General features: G+C 29.5%; 3 protein-coding genes across 3 annotated transcripts; all 3 read right to left on the bottom strand.

Moving 5' to 3' along the window:
• Positions 1 to 1,046: 1,046 nt before the first annotated feature.
• LOC119682583 (regulator of gene activity-like) lies at positions 1,047 to 3,884 on the bottom strand. The gene is made up of 3 exons (XM_038096056.1): positions 3,638 to 3,884; positions 3,289 to 3,378; positions 1,047 to 2,064 (listed from the first exon to the last, which is right to left on the bottom strand). Exon 3 carries the CDS (start codon positions 2,039 to 2,041, stop codon positions 1,133 to 1,135), a length of 909 nt encoding a protein of 302 aa, XP_037951984.1. The 5' UTR covers positions 2,042 to 2,064; positions 3,289 to 3,378; positions 3,638 to 3,884; the 3' UTR covers positions 1,047 to 1,132.
• A 2,429-nt stretch (positions 3,885 to 6,313) lies between these two features.
• On the bottom strand, positions 6,314 to 8,929 carry LOC119674398 (odorant receptor 74a-like). The gene is made up of 5 exons (XM_038085535.1): positions 8,577 to 8,929; positions 7,978 to 8,500; positions 6,661 to 6,762; positions 6,424 to 6,603; positions 6,314 to 6,364 (listed from the first exon to the last, which is right to left on the bottom strand). The coding sequence occupies exons 1-5, from the start codon at positions 8,927 to 8,929 to the stop codon at positions 6,314 to 6,316; spliced, it is 1,209 nt and encodes a 402-aa protein (XP_037941463.1).
• A 1,888-nt stretch (positions 8,930 to 10,817) lies between these two features.
• Positions 10,818 to 13,058, bottom strand: LOC119674397 (odorant receptor 74a-like). Its single transcript, XM_038085534.1, has 3 exons — positions 12,706 to 13,058; positions 12,122 to 12,641; positions 10,818 to 11,006 (listed from the first exon to the last, which is right to left on the bottom strand). Exons 1-3 carry the CDS (start codon positions 13,056 to 13,058, stop codon positions 10,818 to 10,820), a joined length of 1,062 nt encoding a protein of 353 aa, XP_037941462.1.
• Between the last annotated feature and the right edge of the window lie 267 nt (positions 13,059 to 13,325).

Genomic DNA, 13,325 nt, shown 5'->3' with positions numbered 1-13,325 from the left:
AGATTAACCTCTTTTTGGAACTTCTACTTCCCAAAAAGTACTTAATCGAAACTAAACCTCCTCTAACCCGGAGCTATAACACTAGTCATTAAACAAAGTGTTTGTGGTTGCAATAATCAAATGTTTTATTGTATTTGATTGTCTCCTAGTTTTACAAGTGTCCTTTTTATATTATCGAGAATCTCATTAGGTATATTTTTCAGCTCAAGTATGAACTGAACAATGACTTTGACAATTCCATCCACTAATTTCCTTTCCTTTTCTGGTTCGATACCGAGTAGATGTCTAGCTGTCAATTCTCGACAAATTTCGCCCTACCTATCATTTAAAAGCGGGTTTAAGGAGTTTATTATAGACACGCTAGTCCATATTTAGGTATTTCAAATCTTATTTATTTCTTTTAATTTTATGTCTATCGCCATACTGAGATATTTTGCGGTGTTTGAGTATGGTATGTCTAAATCATTTATGCAGAATAGGCAATATGTATATATTTTTTGTTAGTGAAATCTGTTTGAAAAGATTTACTACTGTTGAGTTTTAGACACCTTTCAGAGCTTCTTGAAAATTTCCCGTAAATATACTTCTACTGCTTCTCCAATTAATAGGAGAGAAAAATTTATTATGCATATATCTTTATATATAATTATAACTTTCCGTTTTATATCCTTAAAAATCCAGTTAAATACAAGTTAATTTGGGGTACAAAATTTTTTTTATTAGTATAATAAGTAAGCATAATAATACAATGTTGCGTCTCGAGAGTGAAGTTTATAAATTTAATAGAAGATAATTAACCTCTCAAAGATCGGATAATTATATATCTTTTGTGTTAGAACTCTATTGATTACTGACTTCTATTAATTACAATTCTTCAAATAGAAATATTATATGCATATATTCTTTTTATAATAAATAAGTTTAAATATAATATCAAAAACAAAGCATTTATTTCAAACAATAGAATTTTTGTTTATATTTAATTTAACAATAATTTTAAATATTTTGAAATATATAAATTATATGTTTGCATTTATGTATGCATACTTATTATTTATATTTTGAATACTTATGATAGACTAGCAAAAATGTCTATTAATGCCTTAATTTAAGTTTAGCTACTTATTAGTGGTTAATGTAGTAGCTCTGTCGATCCTAGATCATTTATATTGATCACAAAATATCTATCCAAAACTCCATATTCTAATTCATCCAATACTTTAAAGGTACCACTAATTGTGGGTCCATCATAAACATAAATTTCCCCTGGGATTAACTGAAGCCAACATTTGATAACACAGTGGAAACGCCAGTTTCTATCAAGCAATTCTGTTGTAACCATTACTCTTACGCTTTCTTCTGTGGTAGAACAAAAATTATAAAACAAAACCTCCTCAGTCATTTTCCTTACATCAACACAATTTAAAGGCTCATTAAAAGATTTCGTTTGCTCGTTTGGTGATGTATTTACAGGATTAAAGAAATTGTCTAAATCAATATTAAAATGTTCAATAATTGGTTTATCAGACATTACATCTATACCGATTTTTGTCAAATCGATTCCCATTCCTAGGTGGGTAGATTCAGGATTGCGCTTAAATTTCTCCAATAATCTTTGTAATTCAAGAATACCATATGAATCGGTTAAAACATTTGGTGGTATATTACTTATTTCACCACTACCATCTATTGTTACAGTCGGATGCGAAGAATCGTCATTAACCATTGAGGATCCTGAAACAGTCCGTTTTTCCGGTAGTGGAGGTAGTGGAGGTGGTAAATCTTCAACATTTGAAATAACTTTCTTATTCTCAGACTTTACGTCTTGAATTTGACATTTCATCATTCCCTCTAAGAGCTGAGATACAACAGAATTCTTAGTTGATCTTTCCGAATGCATCATGGCAAAGTCAGGCGCCATTACTGACGGCTTAAATGGATGATGGAATATTGCTAAAGGTGGTAATTCTTCTGATTCCTTACACAAATTACCACTAGCACTTTGCTCCTCCTGTTTACGTGATTCATTTGGTGGATTCATTGTCACAGCTGCTGTTTTTAATGCTGGAAAATTTAATAAATAAAAAATGAATTTTATACCAAGATTTAATAAATATAGTGAATTAAATTAAAATAAATGTTTATATATATTAAGTTTAAAATTTCAACGAGTAATTACTATATAGATATCCTTAATCTTCTAAGACGATTCGTTTAAAGTAGCATTATCATTTTTTTATCACTTTTTTTGTGTGAATTTTTTTGTAAACGCCAAATTATTTCCACCACCTTATTGCCCTATACGCTGATGCAACTTAAACTTAAAAAAACCTACAGTTTGTGCACATTATAGTCTACTAGTGAGGTGCTGTGTCATTATACCGATTATGAAGACATTATACCATTATGAAGACACCATAGGACCCAGTAATCACTTAATACCTCTTTGTCCAAGACTACAAAGATAGTGAATTTAATGTCTTCGAGCCCGTCTCTTTACTGGATTGGCATATAGTTAATAAAACTGAACTTGGAACTAATTAGTTTTATCTTAAACACCAAATAGAGTTACAAAGATAATACACGGAGATAACTACGGTTAGTGTAGCTCGCCTTTCAGAGAAATGAGCGAAACATTTCTCTGAGTAAAAATGCTGAATGTTGTATTAGCTCGCGTTTTCTTTACCCAAATCTAAACATAATACTTCCGTGCCTTGAGTAATTATTTACTATATTTTTTTTATATCAGAATTGTTGGAAACTGCTTATGGCACAAAAACTCCACTGATCCAACTTTTGTCAGCTTATAGCTTTGAAAAAAAAGGCGTTAACCAATCCTTTTATTTCATATACGTAATATAGATCTATACTTTACGACATTCTTTATGTACACAGAAACTCTTTTTACGAGGGACTTATGAAAACTGTTTTTAAATTTAAATGTATAAATATCAAAATAGAAAATTATAAAAAATATATTATATATAGTGTAAAACGGTCTGAAATATTGGTTTGAACCCCAAACCACTCCCCTTATATATCCCCTAGTACATGCTAGCATTTCTTAAACTGCACACGCATGTCTTAGCCAAATCTAACGATTCGTCCTACCGAGCCTTGATGCATTTCAAGTTCACTAAAAGTCAAGAAGTTCACCGAACTTCTTGGCTTGTCTCACTACACCTTCGATCACTCGCTGTTTCATTTTCTTTTAAATAACTATCTCATTCACTCTCATTCCCCACCTTTAATTTTGATATTTTAATATATTATCGCAAAAACACTTACTTCTCGAATACCGGCGAATGTAGACTTCAGCAAGTTAATTTGCAAATTGAACAGAGACACTTGTCGTATTGTGTTAATAATAAATAATATCTGTAAAAAAAAAAAAAATTATTAGTATTTTATTCTATTATTAGTTAATCAGTAAATAATATAAATATTTCTAATACAGCATATTAAAGCTCAAGCGAAATTCGTATTCATAGACGTATTATAAATACATTCATTTGGAACTTATATCTTGCAAGGCTTTAGTTATTACCTTTAGAGCTAAAATTTATTTTTTTTTAATATATATATTAATATATCCATAATAAATTAATAAATAAATAAGAATAAATTCACTACTTACCTACGTCAGCAAACAATACTACGCTAAAGCCCGCTCTCAACTGAAATTTGCAGAATCTGATGTGAGCCTTACCACACAAAACAAAATAATGCCAACCACTCAGCCATTTTGACAGCAAAACTAGAATATCTGTTATAATTTTATTAACAACCGACTATGTAATCGGTACGAAATAATGTTAAACGGATGCAAATAGGTAACCGGATCTATCTTCAACTAACCTTTGACTTAAATAAAGGTAAAAAAAAATCTGGCATTAATTAAGAATGTCAGAATAAAGAAATAGACCTACTTTTCTCGACTAATAAACCTAATTTAATTAGTTATTAAAAAACTGTTATAAAATGTTTGATTTAGCGCCAAACCATGTTGCAGTGTTACCAACTTACCATTAAAAAATATTTTATTATATATTTACGCGGAATTTTTAGAAATCAATACAAGTTTAATATATTATAAAACAAAAATTAAAATTTTTTAATCACACAAAAAAAAATATTTATAGCAATTACTCGGGCTTTTTAAAAAAGGTAAAAGATACAAAATTATTCTACTAAAAATATTTTTTATCATTTTTTGTCACATTGTGAACTCACATACTTTCAAATCTTTCAATATTGTTCTATAAAAAATTGTAAATTTTGATTAAAAGTAAACAACTTTTATCATAATTATAAAAATTTTAATAATTTTTTTTAAATCTATTAAAAATTTATATTTTGTGAGTTCACAATGTAATAAAGGTAAATGTAAACAATGTAACTTATAAAAAATGATTTAAGTGGTAAATAATTGTTAATATGGTTTTATTTGTCATTCAGAATCATATTGAAATCACAATTAGAAACCCCACAAAAATTCTAAATCAGAATTTGTAAAATATCAGGTTGACATAAAATTCGAAATTCACAATCGTTCAATTATTTATCATTATTGTAAATAGTTTTCATACATAAAATAAAATAAAAAGCCTGTTCCACGAGCTACTTGCAATAACTTGGAGTAACACTATATGTACACAAGTGCATTCCATCTGAGAGAGCATAACATCCCTGTCGAAATTTGAAAATGCTTCACAGACTTTACTCGTACATTTCATTTCAAAAAAAATTTCTGCTGATTGTGAATCAGCTGTTTTGGTTTAAATTTTGTATTGTTTATTTGCGCGGCTCTGGTATTTTCACCAGATTAAATACAAAACGGATCCCTGAAAATCTGTGTAAGGAGCGTAATTAGGCACTTTTTTGTGTTACGCTCTCAGTTTGTACTTTACCTGAATTTTACTACGATTAGCTCGTAGAACAGACCTAAAATGTTGTTGTAACGTTCGGTATTTACATTTACAAATGCAACTAAAAAACAAATATGAAAACCAAGACGAAATTAAGATTTGCTGTGTGAACAGATTTTCCGCAAAAAGATCAAATTTACGAACCAAAAATATTTCCAAAGTATCCAAACAATACAATAAAATCTGAAGTACTATAATATGGAATATTAAATTATTAAGTCATTTCGAAAAATTAGACGTTTTTACCTATACTTTTTTTGTTGTCAACATTTTGTTAAAGACCCTCTATGTCAGGTAAAATTTGAAATTACAACTCTTTTATATCTCTTATTTATTTTTTTTATTGAAATTGCACCTAGTCTACTTAATTAGAAATATTGATATGGCGGGAACTTATAATACTCAACTTTAATGTAAATACTTATAATAAAATATCTTACTTATAATGATTAATGTATTAGGATAACTAATCAAACGGCTTAGTTCCTTTAAGCCGTCATATTAGTCCTTTTGTATTAAGAAGGGATAATGCTTCTGTGTTAAAATGGTATTGAAGTCATTGTAGGTATATGTGCTTCAGCGTAATATTTAATTAGAACTGCGACCGTTGACATGTTTAAATCACGACCATTGGTATGTGGGTCAGTGTTGCGGGTATACCAATGCACCTTGGTAAAGACTCTAAGCATTTTGTTGCTTAGCGTTGGATTAATTCACTATTTGAGACAGATGTACAACCCTATAGTTGTAATCCATATGTCCAAACAGCTCTCAGTACCTACTTGTAAATCATAATTTTGTTTTCCACTGCTATATGCGTATGTTTACTAAACAACTATTTTAATGAATTGGATTTTAGATTCACTTGATTACGTTTAATTTTAACGTGTTCACACCATCGTAGTTTACACATATTTATTGACAACAAAATTATACCTATATTGTCAAAGTCTATCTTAATAAAATTAAACTATGCCATGTTTTCCAAAAACATTAAAGATTTTTAATTTATTTCATATTAAGAATACGTTGCATGAAACTTAAAAATCAGATCTAACTCCAATAAATTACTTAATTGATATTAAAGAATTATCTAATACAAAAAGGATCTAATTAAAATATTAGTATTTTGACTGCTTAATTATTTATTACTAATTATTATAAAAGAAACTCCATTCATTTTGCATTTAGTACCGTTTTATTAATTACAAACGATCAGTGCAAATTATTAAAATTATTTGCTAATCAAATAAATTATAACATTTTTGAATTTCTTTATAATTTTACATAATAAAATGCAATATATATTCATTAAGCTCACTACAACGATATACAATATATATGATATATGACACCCAACCCTCATCAGCTCATCCCATCAGGACTCAACGTACAGCATACAAGCAAGTAAAATAAGAGGCGGAAGCTCGTAGAATCTAATGGAGATGATCATTATAACTAAATGTCTACATAATAAGAAATAGTAATACGAAACCTTTACAACAGTTTCTAAGCTGACTTCGAAGAATAAGCCATTTAAAGATATTGGTCTCTGATTCAAATTAATGGCAATAGCAATCAGTTTCATAAGCTTTATATTTTCATTAGCATTAGTAGATCGGAATATAACTTCTTCCCAATTGCAAGTATAATAGGCCGTAGCCATTTGGTTAGTCTACAGAAAATATGAATTAATTTTATTTGATAAAAAATTATTACTAAAAATATTTGCCGTATGTAAGAGCGTAGAGCCAAGTTGACCAAATATAATAAGTTCTATAACTTTCGCAATTATCCAACTTATATATGATATATTTTTTGTACTCATACCGATCTATAAAAAATAAAGAACCATAATTATAATACTTTATATAAATAATAGATTTATTATATTATAACATAAAATTGCTTATATGCAAAATATAATATAAAAATAATATATTGTACTCATATATAAGAGAACATATATGCTTCAAATGAATTATAACTTATGTTATGAAAGAATATTTTAATATTAAATAAAATTAAAAAATTAAAAAAATAAAAATAATAAAATAAAATCATATATAATTATAATAACCATTACAGCTTTACATAATACGATTTGAAAATGATAATTATTTTTGGGTTAGATTAAATTCGCGCGTAATCGTAGATATGATGTATAAAACAGTGTTCTCATGTACATAAGCTATAATTACATTTATTGTATTTAAATAACGCAAAAAAAGTAACCAATAAATATTCTGGCCTGTCTCTTCTTACACATATGGTGTTCTGTTATAAGTTTCCAAGATCTTAGTGTTCTGTTGTACGTATCATATGGTTTTTGTAAACTTAGAAACAATCGAGAAATGCCAATCAGAAGACGATGTGGCTTGCCTACTCTTCACTAGTTGATGTTGTAAGAAGCAATCCGAGAGTCTGGTACTTTAAGTGGAGTTGCTATTGTCACCAAGTCATTATTGTATTCACAGACAGTATTGCAATCTTCCGAATAACCGAAACAATTATATAAAAATCTTAGGCACAAATTGAGCACCCAAGATCCTGTCTTATTATATGAAGGGCATGTTAACCAGGAAGTAACACATAACGTGAATGCCTTCCACTTATTATTGGTAAGTTAAATAAAGTAGAGAGGAGTACTTCTCTTAAAGATCTTCAGGGGAACATAAACCAAAACTCTTAAGAATGCATAGAATCACGAAGAGGAGCCAAACCGTCTGCTTTTTCATTCTCTTCAATGTTCCTATATTCGGGAACCCAGATGAAACTGATTTTGAAGGATTGGAAAGATTTTATTGCCTTAATGCGATTTTCAATTGTTTTATATGAAAATAAAACAGTAATTTTTAAAGAACTTAAAATATCAGAAAACCAACGCACACACCAAGATAAGGTAAAAAGTCCTAAAATAATATTATTATATTAAACCTTTATAATATGATAATATTGGGTTTTGAAATGATTAATAAGCCTTTTTAAGACTACATTTCACAATTATTACTAGAATTTACTACTACTTACTAGAAATAGAAAAACTTACCGTCGCTGCCATAAAAACTAAAGTACATAATATGACGGCACTAAAACCCATCATGATAAATATTGGTATTGTGTACTGTTGTTGCAATTTAACAGCAAAATGATTAAGCTCTTGATTTCGTTTGATTATATCTCTTAATCCATTTCGAAATTCATATATAGCAATTTCGAAATTAGTTCGATATTCGAGTTCCAAATAGAGCGTCTCCAACTTCGCTTGTAGCAACATATACTGTCCGTTTAGATTTAAAATTAATAAAGCCAAAATATTGGATTCACTCACAAGTTGAAAAATAACACAAAACGCTACATGTGTGGTAAAATATAGACAGAGTAGGTATAGATTCCATTGAGTGTAGTCAAAATGGGGCAACATTTTGTATGGCAATAAATGCTGTCCAGATAATAAGCCAACGAAAGGTACAGCTGTGAATGATAACATCGTAAGAAAATAAAAACTTGTGCTAACTTGTGTTGGTATTCGCCTACGTTGTATTTCTTGGTATAATATTGGATTCACAGCTCTATAAATAGTAAGAAATAAAAAAAATTATATATGCTTAAAAGTAAATAACATTTAAATTGAATTAAAGTTCATACTTCTCTACATAGATGGTCCTATAGAAATCGGTCAATACTTCACGAAAGTGATTACGTGTATATGCTAAGTAATACATACGCAAATAAGTCTCAACCAGTATTAGAAAGGTTGTTGCACTCTCCAGTTGTAAGCTGATATCCCCGCGATTCTGGAAAATGAAATTTAGCTCTGTTTCGCCAATAAAGCAACCGGTCACAATGTTGTTGATAATTAACAGATTTACGAAAATAAGAGTCCGCCATGTAGCATCCGCAGCAATTGGCCAATTTCCACAAAATAGTAGCAGTTTCGCCTGCCATGGCAACACTGCCAATTTACCACTTGATAAGCAAGGATGATAGTATTTGTACATGGTTAAGGTTGGTGCTTGTTTTTTCTCCACAAATAAACCCTTTTCCTGCTAGCAGAAATGCAAGTTCATGCATCGAGCAAAATTGAAATATATCCAGTAGAAAATCGGACCAACATGCAACTTTTATAACATCTCGGATGAAGCCGGAGTGCACTTGATTGGTTAGATGGAAAAAAATTATGCCATTTAACAATTAACCACAAAAGTTTGCAAACAACTTAATTGCTGCCATGTGAATTGGCTTACACGCTGGAAAAGTTGGCCATTGTTTCTTTGCGTACAAGGGGGAATATTTTGCGTTCCTAAGCAATTTTAGACAAAGGGAAAAGTAATAAAATTTTCACTAATCAATTAGTTTCACACATAAAAATTTATTTATTTTAAAGACTGAATTGAAGGCATATTTGATCAGTTAATTTAGTAATTATTTCCATAGAACATATGCGATATTTCACGTGAAATGAACGTAGGATAGAAATTATATACCTAACATATGTATGTATCAACATTGATCTGCTTAGACATAGCTACACATAAAGTTAAATCAGATTAACTTTATCATTAATCAGATTTAACATTGCCCACCCACAATAAAAATAAATTCTCGGAACTCATCAAAAAAGCTCGCGTGAACACTGCAAGGCTTACTGCAGTAGGAACTCACGCAGAGAAACTGCGCGTCCCCCATAACCTTCACCGTAGAAGTTGTGAAAACCCGCAGGAGAAAGAAACAATAATACATTTTCTCTGTGAATGCCTAGCTTTACCATCCAGAAGATATAGGTTCTTAGGAAAATACTTCTTTGGTAGTCTATCAGACTACTCAACAGTGAAGATGAAAGATCTATTAAATTGCCTAAATTCGGCGAGATGGATTTAGTCTCTACTCTTCTATATTAGGGGTTCTTGCGAGGAATGTGGCAGCAAAACGGCGAAAAATCGCTAATTGAGGTACATGGAAGTTATCTAATGGCCTGCCACTGCAACCAACTCCAACCAACCAGATTTAAATCCGAATAGGAATGGTGGAGTGAATACAGTATATTGGAGTTCGTGGCTATAGTACACAGCTGTATTAGATAGGTCCAATACACAGTTGTAATGCACTTAATACAGAAATTTTCTTCATTAATTAGTTTTAAATAATCCATAAAGTTATAAAAACATATATTATAGGCGGAAAAACTTTATAACGCGATATTAGCATATTAGGCAAAAATAATACAATATTTTTGAAACATTTATTTTTCAATGTATGATATTATAACCTCCACATATATTTAAAAGTCTAGTAAGTTGTTAAAGCGAAATGATTAGATCTTGATATAGGAATATGTGAACCGCTAAACCTTCTTTACATATCAACACATATTCATAATCAAAAGGAAGATAAATGTATAATAATAACATTAGCGGATATATAGGCAGTGAACCTGAAGTCTGACATACAGTTTCTTCTACTCTAACCTATATGTCAGATATGTTCAAACCAATCACTAAGTAAATAAAAAAATTAATTCGAATTCCTAAACTAAACAAAAATGCTGATTCCATCAAATTTAACTTAAGACATTCATTTATTTCGCTTTTAATTTAACATTATACAATATTATTAATAAACATTTTGTGAAGGTGATTGATTACTACTACATACTAATATAATTAACATTAACGTTCATAAATGTTCTATATATTTTAATAATATTGTCACTAAAAAAGCAAACTACTACAATATACTTGTGATATACATATATTTTAAGAGTGTAATATATTTTTAAAACAGTATTCAACGTAAGGCATAGAAACAAGTAAAGTAAGAGCCAGACGCCTGGAAGATCTAAGAGAGATTATTGCAGTTAAATATTTATATAGTAATAAAAAAGAATTATTAAAAAACCTTTACAACAGTTTCCAAGCTCACAGTAAAGAAGAACCCATTTAAAGATATTGGTTTCTGATTCAAGTTAATGGCAATAGCAATCAATTTCATAAGTTCAGCATTTTCCTTAGCATTCGGAGACAGGAGTATAACTTCTTCCCAATGGCAAAAATAATAAGCCGTATCCATTTGATTAGTCTATAAAAAAATAGAATTATTAGTACTTTAATTTAAGTAAAAATTTATAATGTAGTTGCGTACCGTATTTATCAGTGTTGTCCCAAGTTTACCAAATATGATCAGCTCTATACCTTTTCCAAGTAACCAACAGATATATGTCACATTATCTCTGGTCATGCCAAGCTATAAAATAATTTTAATTTATTTGAAAATAATAATTTATTTATCGAATGAAAATGCATAATTGAATAACAAATGAATAATTATACAAATAAAAAATAAATAGTTAAATATATAATATAATTAACTAGGATATACCACATTTGTAAGATGAATTAAGCAATTAAGATACCATATTTTACCATTGTTATGTTAGTTCTTTCTGTTGATATACATAGACTATATACATTTTACCTTACTTTCATTGGCAACCTCAGAATGACTGGATTAGTATCTTATCAGAATAGTGGACTACATTTTTCATAATTTGATCATTTGACTTGACATTTTTATTTAATTTGGAATTTAGAATTATATAGATAGTTGGTTTAAAGCATAAAGCAGGTTCAAGGATCTAAGGAGCAAAGGGCTACAAATAAACCATGATCTGTAAACTGTTCTTGCCATAGCTGTGAGAACGATGAAAACATTGCTTCACATATGCTATGTCACTATACAGCTCATGTGCAACATCGAATAAACATGGTAGATGTTTTCTTTCTTAAAGGACTTAGTCAATTGCACAACCTCAGCTTAAAGGACATCCACGGCTTTATGGGAGTTTCGAATAATTAAAAACCATTAGAGTTTTTATATGGTAGAGCTATGTCAAATAGGTTCAAAGTGACTCTCTTAGATCACCGTTTTAAACTAATTTATAGTCAATTGAAAGTTGACTTTATATATAGAAGTACTATAAATTTTAAAGTATATCATATGTATAATAGAAACTATAATCGAATAGTGCCATTAAATGAAATTTGATGATAAATCAATTATCACTTTTTAACCCAGCCAAAAGCTAACATTTAGATTTAACGTAAAACACTAACCAAATCGAAATAAAATAATTTAGTAAATAATGGGCATATATCCAAATATTTTTAAAATATTTTTAATATGTTTTGACTTACCGTCATTGTGGTAAAACCTAAAGCACATAATACAATTGCACTAAAGCCCATCAGAATAAATATTGTGACTGAGTAATGATTTTTTAATTTTTCAGCGAAATTATTTAAGTCCTGATTTCGTCTGAGGATTGCTATTAATCGATTTTGAAACTGGAAGAAATAAGTTTCAGATTTGGTTTGAGATTTAAACAAATAAAGCTTTTCCAAATCATCTTGCAGCCGTTGGTATTGTCCATTCAAATGTAGAATAAATAGAGCCAACATATGATAATCACATATCATATGACAAATTACACAGAAGATTAAATGTGCACTAAAGTATAACGTTATTAAATGTAGATGCAATGGTTCATAATCGAAATGAGGCAACATTTTATATGGCAATAAGCGCTGGCCATAGAATAAGCCCACAATTGGGACGGACAAAAATGATATCGCCGTTAAAGCATAAAATCCGCCACAAAATTTAGTTGGGAAATGCAAGAGTTGTATCTTCTTGAATAAGTTGGGTTCCATATTTCTGTAAGTAATCAATAGTAAATATTATGTTTATCTTCAAAACGAAACTTTTAATAAGTACATACTGCTCTATATAGACTTTTGTATAGAAATCACTCAGAAGTTGACGAAAATGTGTACGTGAATATGTCACATAACAAGCCCGCATAAAAATCTCAGTCAGTGTTAAAATTCCGATTATACACTCCAACTGCAAGCTCAAATTGCCATGATTTTTTATAAAAAAGTTACATTCAGCTTCAATAACAAAACACCAACTAACGAAGAGATTGATAATTAAAAGATACACTATAACATGAGTCCTCCAAGTAGCATCATCGGCAATTGGCCAATATCCACAAAACTTCATTAATTTCGCTTGCCATGGCAATGGTGCCAATATGCCATTTGTGAAGTAAGGTACATAGCATCTGTACATTTTATAGATCACGGTCCTTGTTTTCTAGAGTATTTTTCTATTTTTCTTTCAAAGGTATAACACTTTTCGCAAAAATTTAAGAAACCATTGAACTTTTATACCAATTCTGTTGAAGTTTTTCTATATCCTTTGTATTAATTGGTAAAAATTATTTATCGTTTTACGAGTTTTCCGTGGAATTTGCAAACAGAATAATTATTTTAATTTGCGTTAAAGTTTTTTTTATATGCAGTGGAAATCAATGAAATTTTGATGAATCAATTAGTT

The sequence above is a fragment of the Teleopsis dalmanni genome, chromosome 2 (genome assembly GCF_002237135.1).
Source record: "Teleopsis dalmanni isolate 2A chromosome 2, ASM223713v2, whole genome shotgun sequence".
Classification (NCBI taxonomy): domain Eukaryota; kingdom Metazoa; phylum Arthropoda; class Insecta; order Diptera; family Diopsidae; genus Teleopsis; species Teleopsis dalmanni.
This window is presented reverse-complemented; position numbering and strand designations above follow the sequence as displayed.